Source organism: Zalophus californianus, chromosome 14 (assembly GCF_009762305.2).
Source record: "Zalophus californianus isolate mZalCal1 chromosome 14, mZalCal1.pri.v2, whole genome shotgun sequence".
In the NCBI taxonomy this organism is placed as follows: Eukaryota; Metazoa; Chordata; class Mammalia; order Carnivora; family Otariidae; genus Zalophus; species Zalophus californianus.
In genome coordinates this window covers 25,319,884-25,332,622 of record NC_045608.1, presented here as the reverse complement: position 1 = coordinate 25,332,622, position 12,739 = coordinate 25,319,884, and the positions used below count along the sequence as shown (strand labels likewise).

Below are 12,739 nucleotides of genomic sequence, written 5' to 3'. Positions count from 1 at the left end.
CCTCTTTTGCTTTGCATAGCAGTTGCACCATTTTACATTCCAACCACAGCACATAAGGATTCTAATTTCTTCATATCCTTACCAGTAGTTGTTATTTTCTGGTGTATTTATTTATTTTTATATATTTTAATAGTAGCCATCCTAAGGGGTGTGAGTGATGTATCATTGTGGTTTTGATTCACAATTCTCTGATTACTGTCATGTTGAACATCTTTTCATATAGTCGGCCATTTGTATATCATTTTTGGAGAAATTTCTATTTAATTCCCTTGCCCATTTTTTTAGTTTTTATTTAATCTTACCCCCCACCCCAGCGTGGGGCTCAGACTCACAACCATGAGGTCAAGAGTCACATGCTCTTGGGCGCCTGGGTGGCTCAGTTGGTTAGGCGACTGCCTTCAGCTCAGGTCATGATCCTGGAGTCCCGGGATCGAGTCCCACATCGGGCTCCCTGCTCAGCGGGGAGTCTGCTTCTCCCTCTGACCCTCTTCCCTCTCGTGCTCTCTATCTCTCATTCTCTCTCTCTCTCTCTCTCTCTCTCAAATAAATAAATAAAATCTTTAAAAAAATAAAAAATAAAAGAGTCACATGCTCTTTAGACTGAGCCAGTCAGGCAACCGCCTTGCCCATTTTTAAATAGAGTTGTCTTTTTATTCTTATGTAAGAGGTCTTTATGTATTGTGCATACAACTCCCTTATCACATATATGATTTACAAATATTTTCTCCCATTCTGTGGGTTGTCCTTTTACTTTCATGATGGTATCTTTTGAAGGACAGAAGTTTTTAATTTGATGAAATCCTCTTTTATTAAATTTATTTAAATTTGATTAATTAACATAGTGTATTATTAGTTTCAGAGATAGAGTTCAGTGATTCATCAGTCTTATATAGCACCCAGTGCTCATTACATCCTGTGCCCTCCTTAATGCCCATCACCCAGTTACCCCATCCCCCCACTCCCCTCCAGCAACCCTCAGTTTGTTTCCTATGATTAAGAGTCTCTTATGGTTTGTCTCCCTGTCTGATTTAGTCTTGTTTTATTTTTCCCACCCTCCCCCATGCTCCTCTGTTTTGTTTCTTAAATTCCACATAATAGTGAAGTCATATGATAATTGTCTTTGAATGACTTATTTTGATTAGCATAAATACCCTCTAGTTCCATCCATGTCATTGCAAATGGCAAGATTTCTTTTTTTTTTTTGCTGGCTGCATAATATTCCATTGTATATATATACCACATCTTCTTTATCCATTCATCTGTTGATGGACATCTGGGCTCTTTCCATAGTTTGGCTGTTGTGGACATTGCTGCTATAAACATTGGGGTGCAGGTGCCCCTTCAGATCACTACATTTGTATCTTTGGGGTAAATCCCTAGTAGTGCATCAAAAGCTAATGATGTAATGTATGGTGATTAACATAACAATAAAAAAATAAAAAAAAAATCCCTAGTATTGCAATTGCTGAGTCATAGGGTAGCTCTATTTTCAACTTTTTGAGAAACCTCCATACTTTTTTCCAGACTTGCTGTACCAGCTTGCATTCCACCAACAGTGTGAGAGCTTTCCCTTTGATGAAATCCTGTTTGTTTTTCTTTTGTCATTATTCTTTTGGTACCTTGTCTAAAAAACCATTTTCTTCTATTTTTTTAAAAAAGACTTACAGTTAGCTCTTACATTTAGTTCTACAGTCTATTTTGAGTTTTTTGTTTTTTTTTTTTTTAATATGCTGTGAGTAGGGGTCCAACTTCATTCTTTTGATGTGGATGTTCACTTGTTCCAACATTTTTTGAAAGGACTTATCTGTTCCCAACTTAATTTTTTGCTGTTCTTGCTGAAAATCAATCGACGATTAGTGTATGGGTTTATTTTTGGACTCTGAATTGTATTCTATTGATCTGTGTTTCTTTCTTTTTGCTAGTACCACACTCTTGATTACTGTAGCTTTGCAGTAAGTTTTGAAATCATTGTGAGATTTTCATTTCTTCTTTTTCAAGATTGTTTTGGCTATTCTGAGTCTTTTGCATTTCCATCTGAATTTTAATTTCTGTGAAGAAGCCAGGTGGGATTTTGACAGATCACTATTGGGAATCTTGCCATTTTAACAATATTAAATCTTATGAATGAACATGGGATGTATGCATTTACTTAGATCTTTTTTAATTGCCTTAGCAATGTATTCAGTATAATTCAGTGTTTTCAGTATGAAAGTCTAGCATTTTTTTCTGGAAACTTACTCCTAAGTATTTTACCCTTTTTAATGCTAGTGTACATAGAATTGCTTGTTTAATTTCATTTTCATAGTGTTTATTGCTAGTGTATAGAAATATAATTGATGTTTTATATTGATCTTATATTGTTTATTAGTTCTAATACTAATTCCTCAGGATTTTCTATATACAAAATCATGTCCTCTTCAGTATAGTTTTATTTCTTTTTTCCAGTCTGAATGCTTTTTTATTTTTATTTTCTTGTCTGATTGTCCTGGTTAAAACTTCCAGTATAATGTTGAATCAGAATGGTAGAAGTGGACATCCTTGTCTTGTTCCTGATCTTAGAGGAGAAGCTTTCAGTCTTTTTGCTATGAAGTGTAACGCTAGCTGTGGGTCTTTTACAGATGCCCTTTGTCTGAGAAAGTTCCCTTCTCCTGGTTGTTGAGTGTGTTTTTATTCTCTCCTTGCAGAAGGGTGCTAGATTTTGTCCAGTGCTTTTTTAGCGGGCAGATATGGGTTTTTTTGGTCCTTTATTCTGTTGAAATGGTATAATTTTTTTTAAACATTTTATTTATTTATTTGACACAGAGAGAGGGAGATAGTGAGAGAGAGCGAGCACAAGCAGGGGAGCGGCAGGCAGGCAGAGGGAGAGGGAGAAGCAGGCTCCCTGCTGAGCAAGGAGCCCGACGTGGGACTTGATCCCAGGACCCTGGGATCACGACCTGAGCCGAAGGCAGCCGCTTAACTGACTGAGCCACCCAGGCGCCCCTGAAATGGTATAATGTTGATTGATTTTCATATAATGAACCAACTTTGCATCTCTTACATAAATCTCAGTTGGTCATGGTGTATAGCCCTTTTTATATGTTATTAAATTGTGTTTGCTAGTATTTTGTTAAGGATTTTTGCCTCTATTCATAAGGGATATTGGTGTCTAGGTTTTGTTTGTTTGTTTTTTGGTGTGTGATACCTTTGTTTAATTTTGGTATAAATAGTACTGACCTCAGAATGAGCTGGAAAGTTTTTTCTCCTCTTCTAATTTTTGGAGAGTTGATTCTTCTTGATTGTTTTGATGGAATTTGCCAGGATAGTCATCTGATCTTGGATTTCTCTTTTGGGAATTTTTTTTATTACTAACTTAATCTCTTTACTTGTTTTGGATCTATTCATATTTTCTAGGTTTTTTTCAGTCAGTTTGGTAGTTTGTGTCTTTCTAGGAATTTGTTCATTTCATCAAGGTTATCGTATTTGTTGAAATAGAATTGTTCATAGTGTTCCCTTAATTTTTTTTAAAATTAATTTCAGGGGCCTAGGTGGCTCAGTTGGTTAAGTGTCTGCCTTTGGCTCAGGTCATGATCTTGGGGTCCTGGGATCCATCCTGGGGGGCTCCCTGTTCTGTGCTTCTTCCTCTCCCTCTGCCCCTTCCCCTGCTTGTTCACGTGCTCTCTTTCTCTCTCTCTCAAATAAATAAAATCTTAAAAAACGTTAAAAAAATTTCTATGTGGTTGGTAGTAATTTCTGTGTGGTTGGTAGTAATATCCCCTCTTTATTTAAAAAAATAATATATTGAGGGTGAAATTTGCATAACATGAAATCAGTCACTTTAAAGTGAAAGAGTCGGTGGCATTTAGAGCATTGTATATCTGCTGCTTCTATCTAGTTCCAAAACATCTCAAACATTCCAAAGTGAAATTCTTTACCATTAAGCAGTTTCTCTCCATTTCTCCTCTCTCATCCCCTGGCAACTACCAATCTGTGTTTAGATTCTATGCCTTTATCTATTCTGGATATTTCCTGTAGATGAAATCATACAATATGTGAACTTTTCTGTCTGACTTCTTTCACTTTGCATGTTTTTAGGGTTTATTCAGGTTGTAGCATGTATCAGTACTTCATTCCACTTTTTAAAAATTAAGTTAATTATTTTTATTGAGGTATAATTGACCTATAACATTATATTAGTTTCAGGTATACAGCATGATTTGGTATTTATATAAATTGTGAAATGCCCACAATAAGTATAGTTAACATCTGTCACCATACATATTTTTTTTTTGTCTTGTGATGAGAACTTTTAAGATCTACTCTCCTAGCAACTTTCAAATATGCAATACAGTATTATTAACTATAGTTACCATGTTGTGCATTGCATCTCCATGACTTATTTATTTTATAACTGGAAGTTTGTACCTTTTGATCCCCTTCATCCATTTTACCCCTCTCCCTTGCCTCTGCAATCACCAGTCTGTTCTTCTTATCTATGAGCTTATTGTTGTTTACGATTCCACATATCAGTGAGATCATACAATATTTGTCTCTCTCTGTTTGACTTATCTCACTTAGCATAATGCCCTCAGGTCCATCATGTTGCAAATGGCAAGATTTCATATTTTTTACAGCTGAATAGTATTCCATTGTTTGTACATACCACATTTTCTTTATCCACCAATCTGTGGACACTTAGGTTGTTTCTGTATCTTGGCTATTATAAATGATGCAGCAATGAACATGGAGGAGCCTTTATTCCCTTTATGGTTGAATAATATTCCAGTGTTTGTATATACTACAATTTGTTTACTCATCCACTGATGGATATTTGTATTATTTTCACCATAAAGTTCTTGTGAGTCATGTTACTATAAACAAGCATGTACTTTACATGTACTTGTCTGAGTACCTACCTGCTTTCAGTTCTAATCAGGCAATACCTAGAAGTGGACTTGTGGGGTCATGTGATAATTCAATGTTTAACTTTTTGAGGAACTGCCATAATGTTTTCCACAGAAATCCTCTGGTTTTTGCAAACCTTTGGTTAATTTCTGGGATGAAAAAGCTTGATTTTGACAATTTTTGCTGTTGTTCTCTTTGCTTTTATGAAGGAAGGAATGTTTGTAGTTTCATATTTCACCATTCCCTATGACCTTACCTTTTGCTGGCATTTAACAAATTAACATTGTCTTTTTATTTTTTAAGTCATCTTTTTTGTGGTTCTCTGCAGCCCCTCTTTAAATCATTCACCAGTCACCTGATACTTCCAAACCCTCTCTAAACACTTGGTCTTAGAGAAAGAACTTGCTTCTGAACTAATAGGCCACTTTTAGGTTGAACTGCCACCCTGCTCATCTCTAGTTTGTGGATTCTGCTAAGATCCTGCTCTTGGGAGGAAAGGAAGGACAAGGGAAAATGGCTGAAAGTGACTGTGGTCATTCTCCTGAGTCCCAGGGTTGCAGGGTTCTCACATTTGCTGTAATAGTACACTTCAGTGGCTCCCAGACTTGAAAAAATTGCCTGTTCCTCAGGTTTGAACATTTCCTACTTCTTCCCTCAGCCCACTTTCCTTTGTTGAATTTATTTCTAACTCCTAGGTAATCGTTTTCCTTTCACATATATTTAAGATTTATGTGCCAGGACTGCTCTAGGAATTTGGGAGAAATCAATGAACAAAACAGACAAAAACAAGCTAAAAAACGAAACAGAATTTTTCCAATGGAAAGAACTGACAGTCCAGTGGAGAAGAAAGGTATATAATATAATATAACATTATACACACACACACATATATATACACACACATATATTTATATATACATATAACACAAGCTTTGGTGATATAGAAGGTGATGTTATGAAATTAGGAAGAATATAATAGAGCAGGGTCATAGGATCGAATGTTGGGTAGGTAGAAGTGTTGTAATTGTAGATCGGGTGATCAGAGCAAGTCTTGTTAGCCATGGAGATATCTGGGAGACAAGAATTTCAGGCAGAGCCTAAAGGGAACAACAGGGAAGCCACTGTGGCTGGATTGCAGGGAATGAGTGTTAGAATAATGGAAAAAGAAGTCAGAGAGGTAGCAAGAGTGAAAATAGGTAGTGAGGGTCTATAAATTGTTAATTTTTCTTAGTCCAATCTACAGAAATAATCCTGTCTTTGGCAAAGAAAAACCTTGGTTTAATAGTTGTTCCCTTTTTAGACTCCCATGCTAGATTAAACCCCATTTTTTTTTAAAGATTTTTATTTATTTATTGAGAGAGAGAATGGTAGAGAGAGAGCATGAGAGGGAAGAGGGTCAGAGGGAGAAGCAGACTCCCCGCTGAGCAGGGAGCCCGATGCGGGACTCGATCTTGGGACTCCAGGATCATGACCTGAGCCGAAGGCAGTTGCTCAACCAACTGAGCCACCCAGGCGCCCCTAAACCCCATTTTTATACTCCTCTACCATTCTGAGCTTATTTATGAACAAATATTTATTAAAAAATATTCATGAGAACATTATTTTTGTTTTTTCTTAGTTGTCCTAAAGGGGAATATACATGTTTAATGTAGTTTTAAGGACCCTGTGAGGCTCTCATTTCCCCAAGGATATGTTTAATGGGCATTAAATTCTAAGGTAGCAGATGTAAGAAGAGTAGTGGGAGAGAGACATGAGTGCTATGGATGGGGAAAGAGTGAAGGGGTAGGGATGGGAATTTGAAGGAGTGGTAGCAGGGTGAAGAATGAGGATAGGTATCAAAGGAGTCCTGTTAGCCTAATCTCAGGAAGCTACTCAAGAAAGACTGATGCCTGAAATAAAGGTGGTGTGTAGCTATAACAAAGACCCATGAAGAGGGACATTGTTTAAATGCATAGGAATAACCTGGGAGATGAATTATCACCCACTGCCATCTCAGCTATCTTTGGCATGAAATCTTCTCATTAACTCCTTCCACAGCCCTTGGCAGCTTTGTTGATGGGGGATATGAAGTGGTTTTGAGGATTAACTCCTTAGATCTAGTAGGTCTTTGGCATGTCCAACTTCATGACCCCAAGTATCTTAAGATTCTGGTAAATTGTAGAAAATAAAGGTACCAGAAGAGAAGTGTTAAGAAAATTCCCATGGCCTGATGTTACTATTTTTCTAAATGAACTCATTCATTATTTATTCACTTTAGGTTTGATTTTTTTCTCTTTTTTTCACCTTGAATAATTGGTTGGATGGAAAGTTAATCCATGTGGTCAACAGCTATAAAATCCTACCAAGATCATTTGGGTGAAAAATCTGACAATGTTCTTGGAACCCAGTTTATTTTTTATTTTTTTAAACAACAGAATTTGTTCTCATGATTTTAGAGCCTGGAAAATTCAAGATCAAGGTGCTGGCTGATTTGCTTGCTTCCTCCTGGCTTGCAGACCTTCTCACTGTGTCTTCACATAGTGGGTGGGAGACAGAGAAGAAGCAAGCTCTCAGATATCTCTTCTTGGTACTAATCCCATCATGAGGACCCCACCCTCATGAACTTATCTAAACCTAATTAGATGGGAACCCAAAGTTCCAGCTCCAAATACTATCACTTTGGGGGTTAGGGCTTCAACATATGAAGTTTGGAAGGACACAGTTTGGTTCATAGCATACTATAATATGTATTCTCTAAAATTGGAGGAGTCATTTAACATGTAGGGATAGTGGAGTGATATAATAACAGAGTTGTTTTAAGATTCACCTAGTGGTGGTATGCAGTTGGCGATAATTTGAAGGACAGAGAGATGACAATTTGGAGCCTAGTGCAGATGTACAAACATGAAGTAACTGGTGGACTCAAACTTAGAAATTGGGGGAGGAGCTTTAATAGGAATGGAAATGAAAGGTAGAATGACTAATGCTCTAAAAAGTTATTTAGAACCACTTATAAGTTTCTTTGAATAATTTGATGGAGGTTGGGGGAGATTTGAACAGTTTTTATAAAATACAAGGAGATTAAAATTGAATCCAGTGAGACTCTGATCCTTAGAGACTAAGCAATTAATAGCACCATCACCAGAATTTAGACATGCATTAAGTTAGAGTTCTAGCGGAAAGAACACAGAACTAGATTTCAGGAATCATGAACTTTAGTCCTAACTCTGTCTCCAGACTTTACATGTAAATTTAGGTGAATCATAAATTTTTCTAGGCTTGAAAAGTTTATCCTCAGATAATTCTTATGGTCATATTGGTTGTCAAATTAGATTTTATTCTATTTTTTATTTAAAATTTTTATTTTTTAAGTTCAAGTTTTAAATTTTATTTTGATTTTTATGATATCAGGGAGAATATTAATAATTTCTACTTAGAATTATTTCTTGGGAGAGGATATTAGAGCATCATGTAGAATTACCTAGAAGATAGTCACTAGAAATGTGGACGGTGATACTCAGGAGGTTAGATTAAGGATGGAAGTTCTCCCATAGAACATTTTTGATGCACGTGTAGGGCATTTCTACTAGCATCTCATAAGTAGAGGTCAGGGATACTGCTACACATCCTAAATGCACCCAACAGCCCCCCCACAACAAAGAATTATCTGGTCCAGACATGTTAGTGGTACTTATGTTGGGAAACAGTGGACTAGGTGGCATCATCCTGGAGTTAGATGATTGAAATTGTATAGAGTCAGACCAAACCAATTTCAGTGACTCTAAAGAGCAGTGTTTTCAGGTGTGCCTTATATGCTTTCTTGCATTACATATTTCCTAATTATGTACTTGATATTAATTTTAAGGTTGTAAATCACTATTCATGACACACTAGACTGTAAGCTTCACGCATTCACCACTTTCTACTTAGTACTTGTGTTTAGTGTCATACCACTGTTGGGCAAGCAAAATATAGTTGTGGAACAAGTGATGAAAATAATAAATAATTTTTCTGCTTCATATTCTATTTTTTGACTTCTAAGTTGGTACACACATCTCAGGATTAAATATCTATTTGTTCCAAAATTATATGCTGTTGTGCTAATTAAATTGGTGGGAGGTACATGGCACATATTAGATGCCAGTTTAATTTTTATAGTTGGGGTTTGAAGGGTCTACATTGGACTACAGTGAATTCTGACATCAGGTTTTCAGAAACTGGTGAGTTATGATCCAGAGTTTAAAGTACCTATGTCTTGCTAGCCTAAAACCAATGTTTTTCAAACCACTAGTAGTGAGCCATTGATGAGTCATAATTAATTTTGTAGGTCATGGTCAATTTAAGAAAAATGAAATAGAAAATATTAGAATAAGCATCCCATGTAGTAAAGCAATTGCTATTTATATGTTTGTGTAGTGAGACTCCATATACATTGTTTTCATTATGGGTTGTGATAAAAAATGTTTGTAAAAAGCTAGCAGCTTTCAGTCCTTCACAGGCCTACAGAGTATCTGACATGGACAAGGTTCTAAGAGTAAAAATAGAAAATGTGGAATTAATGGAGTACAGTCTATTCTACAAATAAAGGTTCTGATTAATGAAAGTTACTGTTAATTCATTTAACAAATCCTCCCATATTGTGCCAGGCACTGTTCTTTGTGCTGAGGATACAACAGTCAACAAAAGATAATCTCTGTCTTTTGGAGTTTACATTTTACTGGATGGACAGTAGAAAATAATCAAGATAGATAAAGTTTATGTGTTAGGTGGTGATAAGGACTTGAAGGTGAGGAGAAGAGAAGAGAGATTGGGAATGTGAATTAGCAGTTGGTTGGAGTATTTGAGAACCTCTTGGAGAAGACTTGCAACAGACGTCTGAAGATGGTGAGGATTCAGCCATGCAGGTATCTGGATGATGAGCATTCATATTAGAAGGACAGCAAATACAGGGCCCTAAACAAGGTAAAGTGTTTAATGTGTTCAAGAAATACCAAGGTGGTTAGTGTGGTTAGAGTGAGATGGATAGGGGAGAGGAGTAGGACATAATTGCAGGGCAGTACGTAGGCTTGGAAGCATGGTCTTACAGGCATTGGAGCTATTAGAAGCACTTGGCCTTTTACTGAGTAAACTAGAAAGCCGTTGGAGGGTTTTGAGCTGAGCAGTGATAGAATGTGACTTGACAGAATTACTTTGCCTGCTATGTGGAAAAGAGACTGAGGTGGGCTGAGGGAGGAAGTCCTGTTGGATATAAGTTCAGTGGGGAAGTTAGGATTAGAGGGCGAAATTTAGGAGACATCAGTGAATGGACTATAATTAAGGTCTTGAGTTGAGATGAGATTATCAAGAGAGTTTGTTCCCAATTTGCTAGGCATGTGTTAAGCACTTGACATTGAATTATGCTGTTTGTTGACAGTGGGTAAGCACTCTTACTCTTACTCTGTTCTTTGAATTTGACACTTCTTTTTTTCTACATTAATATTACAAAATTAGTATGTATGAATCAATTGGGATATATACATTTACTATAAAATTTTCTTTAATTCAGCTACAAAATAAGGTACCATTGAATTGTTGGTGCTTTTTAAAAAGAGCTGTTACCTTAAGTCTAAGAAATAAGAACTTTTGCCTTTAAGATAAAACACATTTAAAAGTTTTAAACTTGCCAAAGAAGATGCAGCTGGTTTGTGGCTGACTTAGAATTCCAGCTTAATCTTCTCTGACTCCAAAACCCATGTTTCTAAACACTGCACAATGATGCCTTTGTAAAATAACGTATCCTTTACATATGATTTCACCTAGTGATTAGTTATTAGTTTTTTCCTCTTTTTTTAGTAGAAGAAATCATAATCAGCTTAAGGCAAAGCTATGATTCTAGAGTTGCACAGACTTATAATAATAGCAGGCTTTAAAGCTGTCATTTATCCTCTATGAGTTTTAGTGTCCTTATCTTATAAAATAAGGGTGTTTATAACTACCGTAGAGTTTTGGAGAGAATTAAATAAGATAATGCATTTTTCCGTACTTACTGATGTTTAGTGTGTTTGTACTTAGGTGGCAATTTATATAAAGAAAGCACTGGGACTGTGGCCACACCTTCAAGAATAAAAAAAAAAATTAGAAAATGGAACAGCCCTCTATATTATGTGAGGAAGAACAAGAGCCTGAACCACAGCAGAACATAGAAGAAACCAAAAAAGTAGATGATGAAGATGCTGAGCTGATCTTTGTTGGGGTGGAACGTGTAAATGACGATGCTGAGCTGATCTTTGTTGGGGTGACTTCAAATTCAAAACCAGTTGTTTCAAATATTTTGAACAGAGTCACCCCAGGTTCATGTTCAAGGAGAAAAAAGTATGGTCACCTCAGAAAAGGTACTACTCACAAATTTCAGCCTATAAGTCATGTGACCCCTATATCAGAAGCAGTGACTGCCTTGCCAGTTTCTGAATCTGAATCAAGATCAACAGATAGTCCCATTATTATTGAGCCTTTGTCTAAACCCGATTATAAAAATAATTCACCACAAGTCGTGCCTAATAGCTCTTCAGAGTTATGTTCTCCTTTGATTACATTCACAAGTTCATTACAGCATCCAGTAGGAACAGCACTTTCTGTAGGAGGTATGAATAAAAGTCCTTGCATATCAAAGCAACTCTCCCCTGCTGAAGTAAATGACATAAATCCCAAAAGGCCTAAACTCAGTGATGGAATCATAGAGGGACATGCTTCAGCTTTGTCCCCTTCAGGTATCTTTCATACAATGACTTCGCAGCAAAGCACATTCTCAGACAGTGTTCATACCTCATTAAGCCATGTTCAGAATGGAGCACCTTTTCCAACAGCTTTTCCAAAGGACAGTGTCCATTTCAAGCCTATAAATCCTGTTAAGGAAAATAGACCGGCAAAAACAGACTTTTTGAGTCTAGCAAGTCAAAACCAGATTGTTGATCCCAAGAAAGGAAGTCTGGTCATATTACTTAGTGACTTTTATTATGGGCAACATAAAGGAGACGGTCAGCCAGAAGAGAAGACTCATACAACCTTTAAATGCCTCAGCTGCTTGAAAGTTCTAAAAAATGTCAAGTTTATGAATCACATGAAGCACCATTTGGAACTTGAGAAGCAGAGGGGTGACAGCTGGGAAAGCCACACCACCTGCCAGCACTGCCACCGACAGTTTCCCACTCCCTTCCAGCTGCAGTGTCACATTGAAAGTGTACACACCATCCAGGAGCCTTCTGCTGTCTGTAAAATTTGTGAATTGTCATTCAAAACAGATCAGGTTCTCTTACAGCACATGAAGGACAATCATAAGCCTGGCGAAATGCCCTATGTGTGCCAGGTTTGCAATTACAGATCGTCAGCCTTTGCTGATGTGGAAACACATTTCAGAAAATGCCATGAAAACACTAAAAATTTGCTCTGTCCATTCTGTCTCAAAATCTTTAAAACTGCAACACCGTACATGTGTCATTATAGGGGACACTGGGAAAAGAGTGTTCACCAGTGTTCCAAATGCCGGCTACAGTTTTTAACTTTTAAGGAGAAAATGGAGCACAAGACTCAGTGTCATCAAATGTTTAAGAAGCCTAAGCAACTAGAGGGATTGCCCCCTGAAACAAAGGTTGTTATTCAAGTGTCACTGGGACCTCTTCAACCAGGATCAGTGGAAGTAGCATCCATTACTGTGAGCACATCTGATTCTGAACCATCACCCCCCAGATCTAAAAGTAGAATTTCAAAAAAACCTCGTTAATTCTAGTTTCAGTAAATCTAAAGCAGGTATTTCAATCAAAATAAAAAAAACCCATTAAAAAAAAAACCATACAGTATTCAGTAGCATCAAAAATAGTGAAACCAATGAGTCATTTATGAG

General features: G+C 36.8%; 1 protein-coding gene across 1 annotated transcript in view; it reads left to right on the top strand.

Moving 5' to 3' along the window:
- The window catches only part of ZNF280B (zinc finger protein 280B), a 20,247-nt gene extending 7,508 nt beyond the window's left edge, over positions 1-12,739 (top strand). Inside the window, exon 3 of the mRNA XM_027575922.2 lies at positions 10,915-12,739. Within this exon, the coding sequence (XP_027431723.1) occupies positions 10,985-12,619 (1,635 nt within the window). The 5' untranslated portion in view covers positions 10,915-10,984 and the 3' untranslated portion in view covers positions 12,620-12,739. The remainder of the gene's footprint in view (positions 1-10,914) is intronic.